The following is a 16,855-nucleotide window of genomic DNA, read 5'->3' on the forward strand; positions in this document are numbered from 1 at the left end:
GGGCAGCTCCCTGCGCTAGAGACGCGTCTCTATTGATGGGGCCTCAGAGCACAGCTGTCCTGTGGCGGCTGCAGCACAAGGTGCCCTCACACTGACCGCAATGCACCTGCACTTTCCTGGGCTGCTCCCCTAAATCTACAGTGGACCCCACTCTGCACGTCCCGGAGTCTGCACTGAGCCATCCCTAGAGCGCAGGGCAGGGGAGGGCGGGTAGGCAGAGAGAATTCCAGCAGGGACTTCTCTAAGCTGAGGAATCCCTCCTCTCTGCTCATTCCAGAGCTTGTTTTTGTTTGTTTGTGTTTTTGAGAAGGTTTGGAAAAGATGGAAAGAACCATAAAGCACCAAAAGGAGGAACGAGCAGGATGCGTCTGAAAATTCTTCTCTCAATACCACACAGAGGACCCTGTGTGCAGGGACCTCTTGGGCTTTGTGGGACAATGACAGACAAATCATCGCCTGCTGTCAGACAGGGACACCCAGAGGAGAATGAGACTGGAACCCCAAGCATAAACAAAATCAATCACATTGTCCCACAGAAACAAAGAAACAACAAATAAAGACCCAGGAGACGGGGCTGATAGGTGGACCCAGGCCTGAACGTCAGCTGACCAGCGTATGATGCCATCAGTGCTCACAGACCTGGAGGGGTCCTTTATTAGGACAAGTTACAAGGCCTGGGTGACATTTGAGTCCCTGTGATCACAGGTCCTGGAGGGACAAGGTTCCACTGAAGAGATGAGGACAAAGGAGCAGAGAGGTGACCCAGCTGAGGAATGACCACGTCAAAGCCCATGATGCTCTGAGCACCGACTGGGCACAGGCCTGACCACACTCTGTCAGAAGCTGATCAACAACTGCTGGTTGACAAAGTCACAGCAGAGGAAAGGCACAATGATACTTCCCCCTTTGACCTTTTGAATTAATCTGGCCTTCTATCCCCCCTTTTCTGGGTGTGTGTGCTATCACTGATGGCACAGGGATAATAGCGTGCTTTCCCTGTAGATTTGTAGTAATTTCTTTGGAAATGAGACAGAAGGTGTGAGTTCCACAGAAAAGCCTGTAAGCCCCTTGAACTGGGCTCATAAACATAAGAGGCTGGCTATGATATCCCTCGTAAAGGGTTAAGTTTATAGGAGAATTTCTTCTTATTAATCATGTTAGAAAGAACAGATTGTGACTTATGAAGAGGTAGGAAACAGTAACTATACACAGAAGCACCTTTCAGCCTTCACTTAATTCATCGCTTTCCCTCCCTAGCCTTTTCATGTGGTAGAGTAGAGAAACTTTCCTTTCTTCTTGCATACCTACCTGACCTGCAGGTGGTGGAACATGCTGAGAAAAATAAAGTTAGAACTTAACTAGTATATGGATATAGTAGATAAATAAAATTTGAGTAGACAATAGGACATTAGGCAAGGTAGAGTTATTAATCAGTACTGACCTTTTAGAAGTTTGTACCAATATTGTTATTGCTGTTCAAGTTATTGTATAACTGTACTTAGAACGACTTATCATCTGATTTATAGCTATAGAAATGCATTAACTGTTACCTAGAAATATGTAACCATAGTGATAAAAAACAATGATTAATCAATGTATTCTGAATACCATGTGATTGTAACTTAGTGTGTGTGTATAAAAATAAAGCTAGGCCTGACCTTTGGTGGCGCAGTGGATAAAGCGTCGACCTGGAAATGCTGAGGTCACCAGTTCGAAACTCTGGGCTTGCCTGGTCAAGGCACATGTGGGAGTTGATGCTTCCAGCTCCTCCCCCCTTCTTTCTCTCTGTCTCTCCTCTCTATCTTTCTCTCTCTCTCTCTGTCTTTCCCTCTCCTCTCTAAAATGAATAAATAAAAAATTAAAAATTTAAAAATTAAAAAAATAAATAAAAATAAAGCTAGACCAGCATTTGGGAGAGATGCTTGGCAGTAAATGCTAAAGAGAAAAAAGAATTCGGTTCTCTCACTCGATTCGTGCCGACGCCTCTCTTCCTGTGGGACCCTTGGATTCCCCCCGGGGCTGGACCCCGGCAACACTTGGTCCTCCCAGCCTCTCCTGTCCCTGCAACAGACTCAGCACAGCAGACACAGAGGTTCTGGAAAGTTCTCAGTGCTCCCATTTATTTCCTCTCACACTTTAGGGTCTTCTCCTCTAACCCATCAACTCAAGAACTGAAAATACAAATTCACACCCACAGTTTTATTTCAATGAGGGAGTAAGAAGCTGCAGCTCAGTGCTCCACGAAGTACAGACAGGGATGGGGAGGCTCAGCCCCCCTCTGCTGGACAGGGAAGTGTGGGGAGGAGATGTGGGGGCAGGGGTGGGCCAGCCTCCCACCTCCTCACACTATGCTGATAGGAATGCAGACATGTTCAGATGCCCTTTGCAGAGAGAGAAGTGAGAGGTTCCTGAAGTCACAAACAGGGTTGGCGGGTGTGTGTGTGTGTGTGTGTATGTGAAGCATCTTCCGTCACTCAGTCCCCCACAAGGCAGTTGTCTCATGCTGTAGAAAATAATCACAAACAAATTCAGGTCAGTGGCTGTAACTGCTGACATTCTCAATAGCTCACCATGTGCTCAAAATATCCTGTCCCCTCTGTCCCAACCCCTCCCATCAGGGTCTCACCTTTAGAAGCTGTGAGAGACACATCAGAGCCCTGGGCACTGTCACTGTCTGGGGTAGAACACAACAGGACGTGGTCAGAGCCCCCAGGACAGGAGACTAAAGGAGGAACTATGGGGAGTGGGGTCCCTCATGGTTCCTGTCTGCACTGTCACAGGGTCTCAGGGGTCACCCCTCCATACTCACTGGCAGCCTGAGCGTAGCTCCCTCCTTTCCCACCTGCAGGAAGAAAATATCTTGTGAGAGATCAGGGAGGAGGCAAGGTCATGAGGTCCTAAAGGAACCCCTAGTCCTGGGCCCCAGAGAAGTTTCCAGAACTGTGACTACAGACCCAGGGCAGGACCAGGAAACCTGAGGAAAGTACATGTGTGGGGACTGGACCACCCATCCTTCTGAAGGTCTGTCCTCAGCAGGACCCTCCCCTCTGACCTGTGACTGTTGGGGACCAGGTCCCCATCACTGACTCATCAAGTGATAAATCTGTCCCTCATGTTCACACGTGCCTCACTAAAGAGTCATTGTTAACAAACAGCCCCAGACTGGTCAAGCACATGTGTGGGGACAGTACTTCCCATTAATGAAGCGGACACACTTCTTCCTGGGCTTGAAACCCCCTGTGGGACAAGAAACTCAGACCCCACCCTTCCCTACCTGAGCGCCTCCTCCTCCACATCACAGCTCCCACCACAGCTCCAGTGACCACAGCTCCAAGGAGGACCAGGACAGCAATGATGACCACAGTGGAGATGGTGGCCTGAGGAGGCTCTGGGAAGGGAAGGGAAGGTGAGGGCCCTGACCCCAAGGCCACAGCCCTGACCCTGCTGAAGTCCTCCAGAGGCCCCTGCTCCCTGAGAAGAGGCTCTGTGCCCACGTCCCCTCCTCACCCCATCTCAGGGTCAGGGGCTCGGGCAGCCCCTCGTGATGCACATGGCACGTGTAGCTCTGCTCCTCTCCAGGGGGCACCACCACGGCCGCCCACTTCTGGAAGCTCCCGTCCCCCGCAGGCCTGGTCTCCACAAACTCCATGTCCTGGGTCAGGTCCTGCCCGTCACGCTGCCAGGTCAGGGTGATCTCCGCAGGGTAGAAGCCCAGGGCCCAGCACCTCAGGGTGACCTCACGGTCAGAGATGGGGTGGTGGGTCACGTGTGCCTTTGGGGGGTCTGAGGAGAGGGGTGAGAAATGCAGAACTTTTCATCCTTTATGAGCCACTCCAGCAGCACTCCTGTGACCATCGTGAGAGGTGACAGGACAGCTGGGGTGGGGGCGGGAGCAGAAAACCCAGACACCAGCTGGACAGAGGCACCTGGGATGATCTAGTCTTTGGAAAGTTCTAGATTCCGAGGGACACAGCTCAGGGTAGCAGGCAGGTCTATGAGAGGAGAAAAGGGATTTCTAGTCCTGACCTGGGTGGAGGACAAGTGACCCAGAAAAGCCGGGTCAGACCTCAGACACACTGGGTAGGGGACAGAGAACAAGGCCTGAGGGAGAAAATCCCCGTGGGTCCCGGGGTCACTGCCAGGGTCAAGGGGAACCGCTGATGGGTTAGTTCAGGGTTGGTCTCCCCTCCATCCCAGAGACACTGCACCTAATTGTCCCTGAGAGAAGGGGGAGTCGCTGTCTGGTCCCGGATCTGAAAACCCAGGGGACGCAATGTCCAGACCCAAAGGAGGGTGTTCTGACCCCGGTCCATTTCCTGTCTCCGTGTAGGAGCCGCAGCCCGAGGGGAGAGGAGGGAGCCCCGCGGCCCTGGTACCTGCGCGCTGCAGCGTCTCCTTCCCCTTTTCCAGGTAAAGGCGGAGGTAATCCATACACCTGCCCTCCAGGTAGTTCCTCTGGAACTCCGCCTCACCGCCCTTCTCTAACTTGCGCCGGGAGATCTGAGCCGCCGCGTCGGCCGCGGTCCAGGAGCGCAGGTCCTCGTTCAGGGCGAGGTAGTCGGTACCGTCGTAGCCATACTGCCAGTACCCGCGGAGGAGGCGCCCGTCCCGGTCCAGGTCGCAGCCGTACATCAACTGGATGGTGTGAGACCCTGACCCCGCCCCGCGGTCAGCCCCGCCCACTCGGCCCCGCCCCGACCGCGGGGATTAAACCGAAACCGAAAACGAAATTGGGTCAAAGTCCGGCGGACTCCTCCCGGGTGGGGTGAGGGGTCCCGCGGTCTCGGGTGGAGCTCGGACCCGGACACTCGGGCGACCCCGGCCCGTCCGTGGGGATGGGGTCGTGACCGGGACCCGCCCGCGTGGCTCACCGTCCTCGCTCTGGTTGTAGTAGCCGCGCAGGGTGTTCAGGTTCACTCGGAAAGTCTGTGCGGTGCTCCTGGCGCCCCGCGTCTGCTCGTCCCAATACTGCGGGCGCTCCTGCTCCACCCACGGCTGCTCCATCCACGGCGTCCGCGGCTCCATCCTCGGGCTCGCGGCGTCGCTGTCGAACCGCGTGAACTCCGTGTCGTCCACGTAGCCGACGGCGAAGAAGCGGGGCTCCCCGCGGCCGGGCCGGGACACGGCGGAGTAGAAATATCTCAGGGAGTGGGAACCTGGGGACGGGGAGGTTCTGAGACGCGCGACCCTTACCCGCGTGGGTCCCGGGAAACAGAAAAGGGGCCGGGACAGAGCAGGGGTCAGGAGGGGGCGGTGGACACGCGTCTCCCCGGGGTCCTGCGCCCCCGCTGGGTCCCCTCGCTCCTCCCCGCAGAAGCCGTTTCCTCCCGACCCGCACTCACCCGCCCAGGTCGGGGTCAGGACCAGGGACCCCGAGAGCAGCAGGAGGAGGGTGGGGGACCCCATGACGCGAATTCTCAGGATCTGGGGACAATCTGTGTCGGGCGGGTCCGCGGAGACCTTATAACCGGGAACGACGGGGAGGCTGATTGGCTTCTCTAGAAACCGGTCACCCAATGGGAGTGACATCTGTGGACTCATCATGAGTATCCAGGAAGGAGGACCCGACACAGGTTGTCAGAAGCAGAAGTGAAACCCGGGGAGATGGGGACTCCCCAACACTGACCTTCCCCGCCCAGACTCCGCCCTCGGACTGAGACCCTGAGAGCCAGGCCTGGGGACCCGGGACTGTGTCCTGACCCCTCCTCCTGACGGACAGCTCTTTGTCACCCTGTGTCCCTGAGTCCTGGCCCAGGGGCTGTGTGAGGACACCAGGGAGACCCCCAGGCTGGGCCCCGCCCCTTCCCTCTCTTCTCTCCCCGGAATCCCTCCCCCTGAAATGGACTCCCTGCCTCGCACCCCTTATCTCTCCCCCTGGACTCTTCTAGAAGAAAACTCACCCCCAGGACTTAGATGTCAGAGAGTGAGCTCGCCCTGGGAATGGAGGTGGACGGACAGGAGTTTGTTTCTCTTAACCCTGGAGGAGCTGTGTCTGAAAACAGGGGATGGAGATCCTCAGAGACCAGTCTCCCTGTTGTCTGTGAACCCCAGTGGGGAGCACAGTCTTGGAAACCCTGAACGTCAGGAAGCTGATCTGTAAAGAAGTGATTTTGGCCCCTTGTACAGAAATGTGTCTACCCAGCACTGCAGTCAGACTCACAGAGCTCCTGAATTCTACTTCCCACACAGTGTGTCTGTGACTCGGGATTGTTACATTGTGAAATGATCTTCATTCAGTAACCCTGAGTTTATCTGTGAGTCCCCCACGTCCTCAGTACAGAGAAGCCCAGGGAAGCCGTGTGTCACTGTGCATTTCAACAGCAGCATGTACATTCTAGAAGTTACAAGTGCTCAATGTGGTCATCCAAATGATGGAGAGAGAAGGGAGGTTGGCTGGAGGCGTCCCAGACCCAGGGCAGAGTAAGGAAAGTTCAGAGAGGGTGTCAGGGATCCTAGAGCCTAAGTCAGCCTTCAGAGGGGCAATGGTCCTGCCTCAGTTTCCCTGCTGTTCTCATCTTTGACGGGAAGGAGCCTGTGAGAAGTGAGGTCCCAGAGCAAATGGGGCAGCAGATTTGAGAGCACAGCAGCGGGGCCATCGGTCAGTTATGCTCCCTCAGGCTGAGGTCTGGGTGTGCATTCTCACGCTGCCACGTGGCCTAGTGGAGGAAAGAATGACAAGAGAGGAAAAGGGAAGAACTGCTGGACCAGCACCTTTACGTAGACGAGAAGGGATGAGGCCTCGAGCACCAGCAGAGGGACGGCTCTGGCTGGGAGTGTGGACAGCTCACCTGTGGTGACGTCTCCAAGTAGACAGTGTTGGAAATCTGTAATAATCGTCTTCTAATGTGTCTGGTTTTCTCAGTGAAGCAGGAAACAAGGTCACTGGCAGTAACGAGATGGGGAAGGAGGGTGGGTGTTTGAGCAGAGGATAGGGGAGACTGAGGGAGCCGTGCAGGGACAGGATGATTATGGGCAGCAGTGTGGACCCCCTTGTGGTCTGGGTCATGATGGTAACATGACAGCATCCACGTGTCTGTGTTGTCTTCAGCCTCCTGTAGCTGCACGGGGCAGGTGCAGGGAGGGCAGAGGTAGAATTTCTTGGTTGTGTGGTTTTTCTAAGCAAGAGTGACAAGGCAAGGGAGACCAAGGGAGGGACTGAAATGCTGTCTCATGGAATTGAAGATGAATGAGGAGGGAGGAGAGGACATCGAGAGGTGAGGGACGGTGACTAGATGGGCCTGTCGGTGGCGCGGTGGATAGAGTGTCGGACTGGCATGCAGAAGACCCAGGTTCAAGACCCCGAGATCGCCAGCTTGAGTGCAAGCTCATCTGGCTTGATCAAAAAAAGCTCACCAGCTTGGACCCAAGTTTGCTGGCTCAAGCAGGGGGTCACTCGGTCTGCTGAAGGCCCTCGGTCAGGGCACATATGAGAAAGCAATGAACAGCTAAGGTGTCGCAACGAGAAACTGATGATTGATGCTTCTCATCTCTCTCCGTTCCTGTCTGTCTGTCTCTATCTGTCCCTCTCTCTGACTCTCTCTCTGTCCCTGTAAAAAAAAAAAAAGAGTGACAAGATGGTCGGATAATAACCTGGGATCCCAGTGGGCACAAACGACTGTGGGAGGTGATGTATCACAGGGTGGTCTTGGGCCTGGGAAACAGGCACATTTGTGATGAATGGTTTGCTGACATTACATTACACATGTGATCAAATAATCGCACCAGTGTTTCCATAGCTCAGGCCGCCCTGCGGGGTGAGTAGGGAGATGGAGGGCAGAGCGTGGGAAGCATGGCGTGGAGACTGTGGGAGGGCTGGGTTATTGGCAATGACAAGTCTAGGGGATGACAAGGGAGAGGGCCCAGGAAGAGCAGAGCAGAAGGTCATGGAGGAGAGGAGCTCAGGGAAGTGAGGAGCCAGGGACTGAGTATTCTGTCCCTGCTGTAAAGTGACCACAAACCAAGTGGCTCTAAACAGCAGCCCTTTATTATCTCATGGTTGTGCAGGTTACACATCCGACATGTCCTCACCGGGGCTCTGGAAGAATCCACTGCCAAGCTCATTCACTTGGTTGTGTGAACTCAGATTCTTGCAGATGTGGGACTGAGTCCCTGTTTCCTCGCTGGGTGTCAGCTGGAGCCACCCTGAGCTCCCAGAGTGCCGGGGTCCAGCCCCGGGGGGGATCCAGGGGTCCCACAGGAGGAGACAGCGTCGGCGAAATCGAGTGAGAGAGCCAAATTCTTTTCTTTCTCTTTATTCTCTGGTTAGCATTTACTGTCAGGCATCTCTCTCAAATGCTAGTATAGGTCCCTTTTTATACACACACTGAGTTACAATTACATGGTGTTAATTATTGCTTTTGTTTCACTATGTTTACATGTTTCCGAATAACAGTTAATTTATATCTATAAATCACAAACCAGGTAGCAAATCATTCAAAATACAAAATAACTTGAATAGCGATAACAACATTGGTAAAAGCTTTTAAGGTATTAGTACTAATAGTTAACTAACTTTACTGCTGTTGTGAGTCAAGGGGCAGAGAGAGATTAGCAGACGAAATCATTAAGGACTAACAATGGACCACCGCTTGCTCAGGTAAATGGCTTTGAGTTTAAGCAGTGTCCTACTTTTTCTCACAAGATTCTAAAAGGCTTGCCCATAAGGAAATTGACATAACATTAAGAGTAGCTTTCATCCAAAGATATACAGAGTGCACTTGCAAGATAGCCTAGTAGCAACATAATTTCAGAAGACAGTAACTGTTATTATTTCTATGGATTCACCTACATTCTTCTCATTATCAAAAAATCTTGGAAAGCATATAAATCTCATGAGAACATCTCATTGAGAAAGCCTAGCAATTGCCTTTAGTCAAAAGACAATTCTCTTAGTAAAACATTCTTTTCTTGCCAACTGCGCTTTCATCCTACGCCACACAATGGGCCATTCTACTACACCTTACCTAAGATTCTATTGTCTAGTCAAATATTACTTATTTATTATATTTAAACACTAGTTAAGTTCTAACTCGATTCTTCTCAGAGTCTACCACTATCTGCAGATCAAATAAGCAAGAAGAAAGGAAAGTTTCTCTACTCTATCACATGAAAAGGCTAGGGAGGAAAAATGTTGAATTAAGTGAAGGCTGAAAGGTGCTCTGTGCACAGCCACTGCCTCCTACCCATTCACAAGTCACAATCTATTCTTTCTAACATGATTAAGAGGGAATTCTCCTACAGACTTAACCCTTTACGAGGGATATCATAGCCAGCCTCTTATGTCTATGAGCCCAGTTCAAGGGGCTTACAGGCTTTTCTGTGGAACTCACAACCTCTGTCTCATTTCCAAAGAAATTACTACAAATCTACAGGGAAAGCATGATACTATTATCCCTGTGCCATAAATAATAGCACACACCCAGAAAAGGGGGGATATAAGGCCAGATTAATTCAAAAAGTCAAAGGGGGAAGTATCGTTGTGTCTCTCCTTTGGGTGACTTTGTCAACCCGCAGCCATTGGTCTTCACTGCTGTGACTTTGTCAATCAGCAGTTTTTGATCTTCTTCTGCTGTGACCTTGTCAGCCAGCAGTTGTGGGTCTTCTCCTGTTGTGACCTTGTCAGCCAGCAGTTGTTGATCGGCTCCTGACACTGGAGGATGTCTTCAGTTCTGGAACGTGGCCCCCACAGCACACACAATCCTTCCCCCACGTGGAACCTCTCTGCCTCCCCTCACCCTCATCTCTCCTGCAGCATCTCTGACTCCAGCCAGAGAAACCTCTCTGCTATTAGGTTTATGTGACATGATTGGGCCCAGCCAGGTGACCCAGGATGGTCTCCCTGTCCTAAGGTCCTTAACCTTCATTACATCACCAAGTCCCTTTGTCATGTAAGGAAGCCTGTCCACAGGCTGCAAAGATTCAGGCTGGACATGTTTGGGGACCACTGTTCATCCTTCCTCATCTGATTAGGTTGAAATCACTGAGGTCAAGGAGGTGGCACTCTGGGGAGGGTGACAGTGAGCCAGGAGCTAGAAGACATGAGGTGATGGCCTAGGGGTCCCCAGGGATCACCTACAATGAGGGGAGTGGGGGCTCTGATCTGATGATACATTAGGGATGTTAGGGAAGAGGGAGGGAAAAGTCAAAGCAGTTGAGGAGAAGGACCCCACCCACCTCCAGGCCCAGGGCATAAGGTCTGTGGGAGGGGAGACACCCCCATGGCAGGACTTCAGAGGGAGCCGTGTCCTCAGGGAGACCCAGGTCCCTGTCAGAGCTGCAGGTGCAGGAACACCCTGGGAGGACTGTGTGGATTTGGCTGATCCTGGGCTGAGACCTCCGGGGGACACAGTGGGAAGGTTTCAGGAGCTGGGGAGGAGGTGTGAGGAGAGACAGAGTAGGGGTGCACGGAGCCTGTGTAGATGAGTGTGCAGGATGTTTGGGGGACCAGGGGTGACTGAGACAGACAGGGAAAAGGAGAGAAGGAGGTTCATCCTGGTGGATTCAGGGCAGATGGTGGTGAGTGTGAGAGAGGGAGGTGGGAGGGGCAGGGGTCTGGGGCTCTCACTTGGGCTCTGTCGGTGGGAATGAGGAGGTATGGGGTGGTCAGTCTTAGTTCCAGTGTGTGGACACTTCCTTGACACCCTGATTGTGGGGTTCAATCCCTGGTAGAGGAGGGGTGTTACAGGGAGTCCATGGATTCACTGTTGACCCTTGTGGGATGGGGGTACAGCTCTCAGATCTGCCCGTCACCTGCTTCAGGAGAGACACTCCTGGGGCACCAGGTGTGACCTGGGCACAGGGACCTCTTCTGTCCTGCTGAGGGGACAGAAGGCTTAGGCAGCTGGGGTCCTCATCCCAGTAGAATCAGTGTGTATGTGCACAGGGTGGATGATGATGTAGACATTGCAGAGTTGCTACCAAATTAGAGATACTTTTAAAAAAATTGATGTGAAATCTGACACTTAGAGGATAATGACGCTAATTTTATCTGTAACTTAGAAAAGATTTGAGAATTAATTTCCCCGTTGTGATAATATTACAGATAGGAAGAAATGTTCTTACTGTTGGGAGATGCATGCTGACGTGTGTAGCAATGAGGGTCATGATGCCGGCACGTGACTTTCGAGGGATTTGGCAAAAGTGATGCAAACATTATCTTTTGTTTTTCAAAATGTACTTTAAAGCTATAGTCGACATACAACACTACGTAGGTTGCAGGTGTACAACATAGGGATTGGGCATTTATATGCCTTGTGGGGTAGTGACCTCAGTAAGTCAGGTGCTGCCTGTCACTGCACTCAGTTGTAAGGATGTCACTGGCTGTGTTCCCTGTGCTGTACTTTGCATCCTGTGACTTACTTCACAGCTGGTCATTTGTACTTCTCAGTCCTCAATTCTGTCACTTTGTTTTTGCCTACTCACCGCCCCCCTCACCTGTGGCAGCCACCAGCTTTTTTCTCTGTATCTATGAGTCTGTTTCTGTTTCATTTCCTTTGTTTTTTGGATTCCACAGATAAATGAAATCATACAGTGTTTGCTGTTCTGACTTATGTAACTTGCATGATACTCTCGAAGTCCTTCTCTGCTGTCACAAAGAGCAGGAGTTCCTTCTTTTTCACGGCTGATTAATTCCACCGTACACACATGACACCTTTACTCATTCGCCCGTCCGTGAAGAATTAATGTGCTTTCATACTTTGACGACTGTAAGTAACGCTGCGGTGAACATAGGGAAGGATTTATCTTTTTAAATTTATGTTGTTGCTTTGTTTGGATAAGTCCCTGGAAGTTTTAATTTTTGGAGGAATCTCCACACTTTCCCCCAGTTTACACCCCCCCCCCCCCACAGAGCATGAAGTTCACTCCACATCCTGGGCAAGGCTTGTGTTCTGTTGCATTTGGAGAAAGGGCCGCTCTGCAAGCTGTGTGGTGACACCTCATTGGGTTGTGATTGGCATTTCCCTGATGACTACTGGTCTTCAGTATCTATTCACGTCTGTTGGCCAGCTCTATGTCTGTTTTGGGGGGGAAAAAAGTCTATTCAGGCCCTCTGTTCATTTTTGTAAATAGACTTTTAAAAATTTAATTTATTGGTGGGGTGTAGGAAAATGGCTGGGAATTAGGCTGTGGTCCTGAGACAAGTCTGTGGTGTGGACTTCGGACCACCAAGTCCTGTGGGGGCAGAACGCAGCCCCTGCAGCACTGAGGAGAGTGTTTATAGGAAACAGCTGATCCCTGTGGTCTTTTCCTGCACACCTGAAAGGTGTGAATTACCCCTCTCTGCACCTGAATCCGTTGTAGACTAGTCTGACCAGGCTCTGCTAATGTGCTTGATGAGCAAAGAGACCGATAAATAAACAATGAGGCTGCAGAGAGCTGGGCTCTCAGTCCTGGAGGCCGGGAGTCCCCTGGGGCCGTCTTTTCTCTACGTTGTGTCTTGTGTGTGTGTTTTCTTAAGTCCTGCAGCATCTTCCTCTCCTGCACCCCCCCTGCTGAGCTGGTCTCGGCAGTGGGGACATTGATTAATAAAATGACATAGGTTTCAAGTGTGCAGTAGTTCTCTGTGTATCATCTGTAAGTTCACTGGCTGTCCACCACCCGGTCACATCATCCGTCACCACTTCCTGACCTCCTCTGCCCTTTACTCCCCCACCTCCCCCCTGCTCTGGTAACCACTGTGCTGTTGGTCAGTTTGTATGAGTTTTTTCTTTTCTTTTCTTTTTTTTTTTTAGAGAGAAGAGTGAGAGAGAAAGAGAGAAAGAGAGTGAGAAGGGGAAGGGAGGAGCAGGAAGCATCAACTCCCATATGTGCCTTGACCAGGCAAGCTCAGGGTTTTGAACCGGCGACCTCAGCGTTCCAGGTCGATGCTTTATCCACTGCGCCACCACAGGCCAGGCAGTTTTTTCTTTTCTTAAAGATTTTATTTATTGATTTTAGAGAGAGAGGAGAGAGGAGAGAGGAGTTGGGAGTGAGAAGTATCAACTCATAGTTGCTTCACTTTAGTTTTTCATTGATTGGTTGCTTCTCCTATGTGCCTTGACCAGCCAAGCCCAGGGTTTCGAACCGGCGACCTCAGCATTCCAGGTTGATGCTCTATCCACTGCGCCACCACAGGTCAGGATCTATGAGTTTTTGTTTATTTGTTCATTTGTTGCTTTCAGTTTTATATCCCACATATGACTGAAATCATATGGTTCTCGAATTTTTCTGTCTGACTTATTTCATTTAGCGTGATGTTCTCAAGATCCATCCATGTAGTCACAAATGGCAGGATTTTATCTTATGGCTGCGTGCTATTCCATCGTATACATGTACCACATCCTCTTCATGTAATGACCCATCGAAGAATAACTGTGTTGTTTGCATGTCTTGGCCACTGTGCATAATGCTGCAAGGAACATAAGGGCGTATATATCTTTGCAAATAAATATTTTCAAGTTTCTTGGGTAAATATCCAGTAGAGGGATTGCTGGGTCATAAGGTAGTTCTACTCTTTAATTTTCTGAGGAGCCTCATGGTGTCTTCCACAGTGGCTGTACCAGTCTACATTCCCACCAGCAGTGAGTGAGGGTTCCTTTTTCTCCACAGCCTCTCTAACACTGTTATGACCTGTCCTGTTGGTAATAGCGATTCTAACAGGTATAAGGTGGTGTCTCATTGCAGTTTTGATTTGCATTTCTCTAATAGCTGGTGAAGATGAGCATCTTTTCATATATCTGTTGGCCATTTGTCTGTCTCCTTGGAAGAAGTGTCTGTTCAGGTCCTCTCCCCATATTTAAAATTGGGTTGTTTTTTTCTTGTTGAATTGTATGCGTTCTTTCTATATTGTGGATGTTCACCTGTTGTCAGAGCTGTTGTTTGGAAGTATCTTCTAGTCGGCTGCCTTTTTGTTTTGCTGTCAGTTTCTTTTGCTCTGCAGAAGCTGTTTACTTTGATATAGTCCCATTCATTTTGTGTGTGTGTGTTTTAAAACATTTTATTTAAAAAGAAATATTTTTAACTTATTGTGTTGACGTGGTTACAAGTATCCCACGCATTATAAACCCTTTGCACACGGCATCGCGCCCCCGTGCCCCACGCGAAGTCTCTTTCCACCCCCACACCACCCTCTGCCCCTCCCCCTTTCACCCCTCTCTCTCCTGGGCCTGTTGCTACCTTGTTTCCTGTATTTCATGTGTTCTATGTATATAATCTGACTACTCCCTCCACCATCTTTGATCCCATCCCCACCTCTCATTTCTTCTGACAGCCTTCCATCTGGTCCTAGTTACCCTGCCTCTGTTTCTATTTTGTTCCTTAGTTTATTGTGTTAATTAGATTCCACATATAGGTGAGATCATATGATATTTGTATTTCACTGCCTGGCTTATTTCACTGAGCATAATAATCACCAGGCCCACCCATGTTGTTGCAGAAGGTAATATTTCCTTCCTTTTTGTGGCCACATAGTAGTCCACTGTGTAAATGTACCACAGCCTTTTTATCCAGTTATCCACTGATGGACCCTTGGGCTGTTTATACAAACAAATGGAAGCATATACTGTGTTCATGCATTGGAAGAAATGAACATTATTAAAATGTCTATATTACCCAAAGCAATCTATAGATTCATGCAATTTCTATAAAAATAACAATAGCATACTTCACAGATCTGGAAAAAATATTCCAACAATTTATACAGAACCAAAAATGAACCTGAGTAGCCTCAGAAATCTGGAAAATGAAGAATAAACTGGGAAGTATCACAATTCCTGATATCAAGTTATACTACAAGGCCATTGTAATCAAAACAGCCTTGTACTGGCATAAGAACAGGCATATAGATCAATGGAGCATAACAGAGAACCTAGAAATAAACCCACACCTTTATATTAAATTAATATTTGAGGCAGGAGGCAAGAGTATATAATGGAGTAAAAACATTCTCTTTGATAAATGGGAAAATTGGACATGTATATGCAAAAAAAATAAAACTAGACCACTAACTTACACCAAACACAGAAATAAAACGGATAAATGTAAGTCAGAAAATCATAAATGACTAAAAGAAATTCCTATAGGCAGTAGAGTCTCAAACATCTCTTGTAGGAACATTCTTGCTGATATATCTCCTTAGGCAAGTGAAATACAGGAAAAAATAAACAAGTGGGTCTCACCCCCATGTTTATGGCAGCATTGTTCACAATAGTGAAAATCTGGAAACAGCCCAAGTGTCCGTCAGTGGACGAGTGGGTTAAAAGGCTGTGGTACATACACACAATGGCCATGAAAAAAAAGGAAATCTTACCTTTGGGATGGCAGGGGTGGACCTGGAGATGATGCTAAGTGAAATAAGCCAGGCAGAGGTACACAAATACCCTATGGTCTCACTTATATGTGGAATCGAATGAGCACTGAGGAACAGAATAGAAACAGAGTCCGGGACACAGGGAGCAGAGGGACAGCTGTCAGAGGGAAGGGGGATGAGGGGACTGGGTCAAAGAAGGTAAAGAGATTAGCCAAATTATATATACATCGCACATGTATCCAAACAACCGGGTGGCAATAGCTGGAGGGGAAGGGAAGGTGGAGGCAGGAGGAGGGGGCACAGGGGGAAATGGGGGTGGGAAGAGGGGTGGCACGGGGCGTGGCAGGGCAGGACGCATGTGCAGACGGCGTGCTACTGAGTCGGACACTTGAAATGAAGTCAACACAATACATTTAAAAATAAATTCAAGGCCCTGGCCGGTTGGCTCAGCGGTAGAGCATCGGCCTGGCGTGCGGGGGACCCGGGTTTGATTCCCAGCCAGGGCACATAGGAGAAGCGCCCATCTGCTTCTCCACCCCCCCCCCTTCCTCTCTGTCTCTCTCTTCCCCTCCCGCAGCCAAGGCTCCATTGGAGCAAAGATGGCCCGGGTGCTGGGGATGGCTCCTTGGCCTCTGCCCCAGGCGCTAGAGTGGCTCTGGTCTCTGCAGAGCAACGCCCCCGGAGGGGCAGAGCATCGCCCCCTGGTGGGCGTGCCAGGTGGATCCCGGTCGGGCACATGTGGGAGTCTGACTGTCTCTCCCCGTTTCCAGCTTCAGAAAAATACAAAAATAAATAAATAAATAAAATAAATTCAAAAAATATACTGGAAGGAGTGATGAGGAGGTTGGATGAGGGTAGAATAAGTGGTTTAGAAAACAAGGTACAAAAAAGGAACGCACAATCAGAGCAGCAAAATGGAAACAGTATCAATAAGAGTGAGGGTAGTTAAGGGGCCTGTAGGACAACAGGAATCGTGACAACGTCCACACCACAAGGTGCCAGAAGGAGGAGAGACAGAGCAAGGGATTGGGAACCTATTTGAAAAACTAATGATCCAAAGTGGCCCTAACTTGATGAAGAAAAAAGATACACCAGTTCAGGAAGCACAGACAGTCCCAAACAAGATGGACCCAAAGAGGCCACATCAATACACATCATCATTACAATGGCAAAGGTTAAAGACAAAGAGAAACTCTTAAAAGCCAAAAAACCCCACAAAACCACAGATACCTACAAGATCCGTCCAGCCCACACTCAAGGGGAGGAATGCAGCTCCCCCTGCTGGAAGGGGGTTCTCTTCATGTGGAACTTGGAAATCTAAGGAACACATGCCCCTGCTCCCTCCCTTAGTCTGTCTCTCACAGGAGCGTGCACTACTCACAGGAGCGTGCACTCATGGTCCCTGCTCCCTCCCTTAGTCTGTCTCTCACAGGAGCGTGCACTCATGGCCCCTGCTCCCTCCCTTAGTCTGTCACTCACAGGAGCGTGCACTCATGGTCCCTGCTCCCTCCCTTAGTCTGTCACTCACAGGAGCGTGCACTCATGGCCCCTGCTCCCTCCCTTAGTCTG

General features: G+C 50.1%; 1 protein-coding gene across 1 annotated transcript; it reads right to left on the reverse strand.

Annotated features, from left to right (window-relative positions):
* Positions 1-2,093: 2,093 nt before the first annotated feature.
* Positions 2,094-5,712, reverse strand: LOC136331770 (patr class I histocompatibility antigen, A-126 alpha chain-like). Its single transcript, XM_066271192.1, has 8 exons — positions 5,343-5,712; positions 4,872-5,156; positions 4,377-4,652; positions 3,508-3,783; positions 3,275-3,388; positions 2,810-2,842; positions 2,627-2,674; positions 2,094-2,503 (listed from the first exon to the last, which is right to left on the reverse strand). The coding sequence occupies exons 1-8, from the start codon at positions 5,542-5,544 to the stop codon at positions 2,499-2,501; spliced, it is 1,239 nt and encodes a 412-aa protein (XP_066127289.1). The 5' UTR covers positions 5,545-5,712; the 3' UTR covers positions 2,094-2,498.
* Between the last annotated feature and the right edge of the window lie 11,143 nt (positions 5,713-16,855).

The sequence above is a fragment of the Saccopteryx bilineata genome, chromosome 1 (assembly GCF_036850765.1).
Source record: "Saccopteryx bilineata isolate mSacBil1 chromosome 1, mSacBil1_pri_phased_curated, whole genome shotgun sequence".
NCBI classification, from domain to species: Eukaryota; Metazoa; Chordata; class Mammalia; order Chiroptera; family Emballonuridae; genus Saccopteryx; species Saccopteryx bilineata.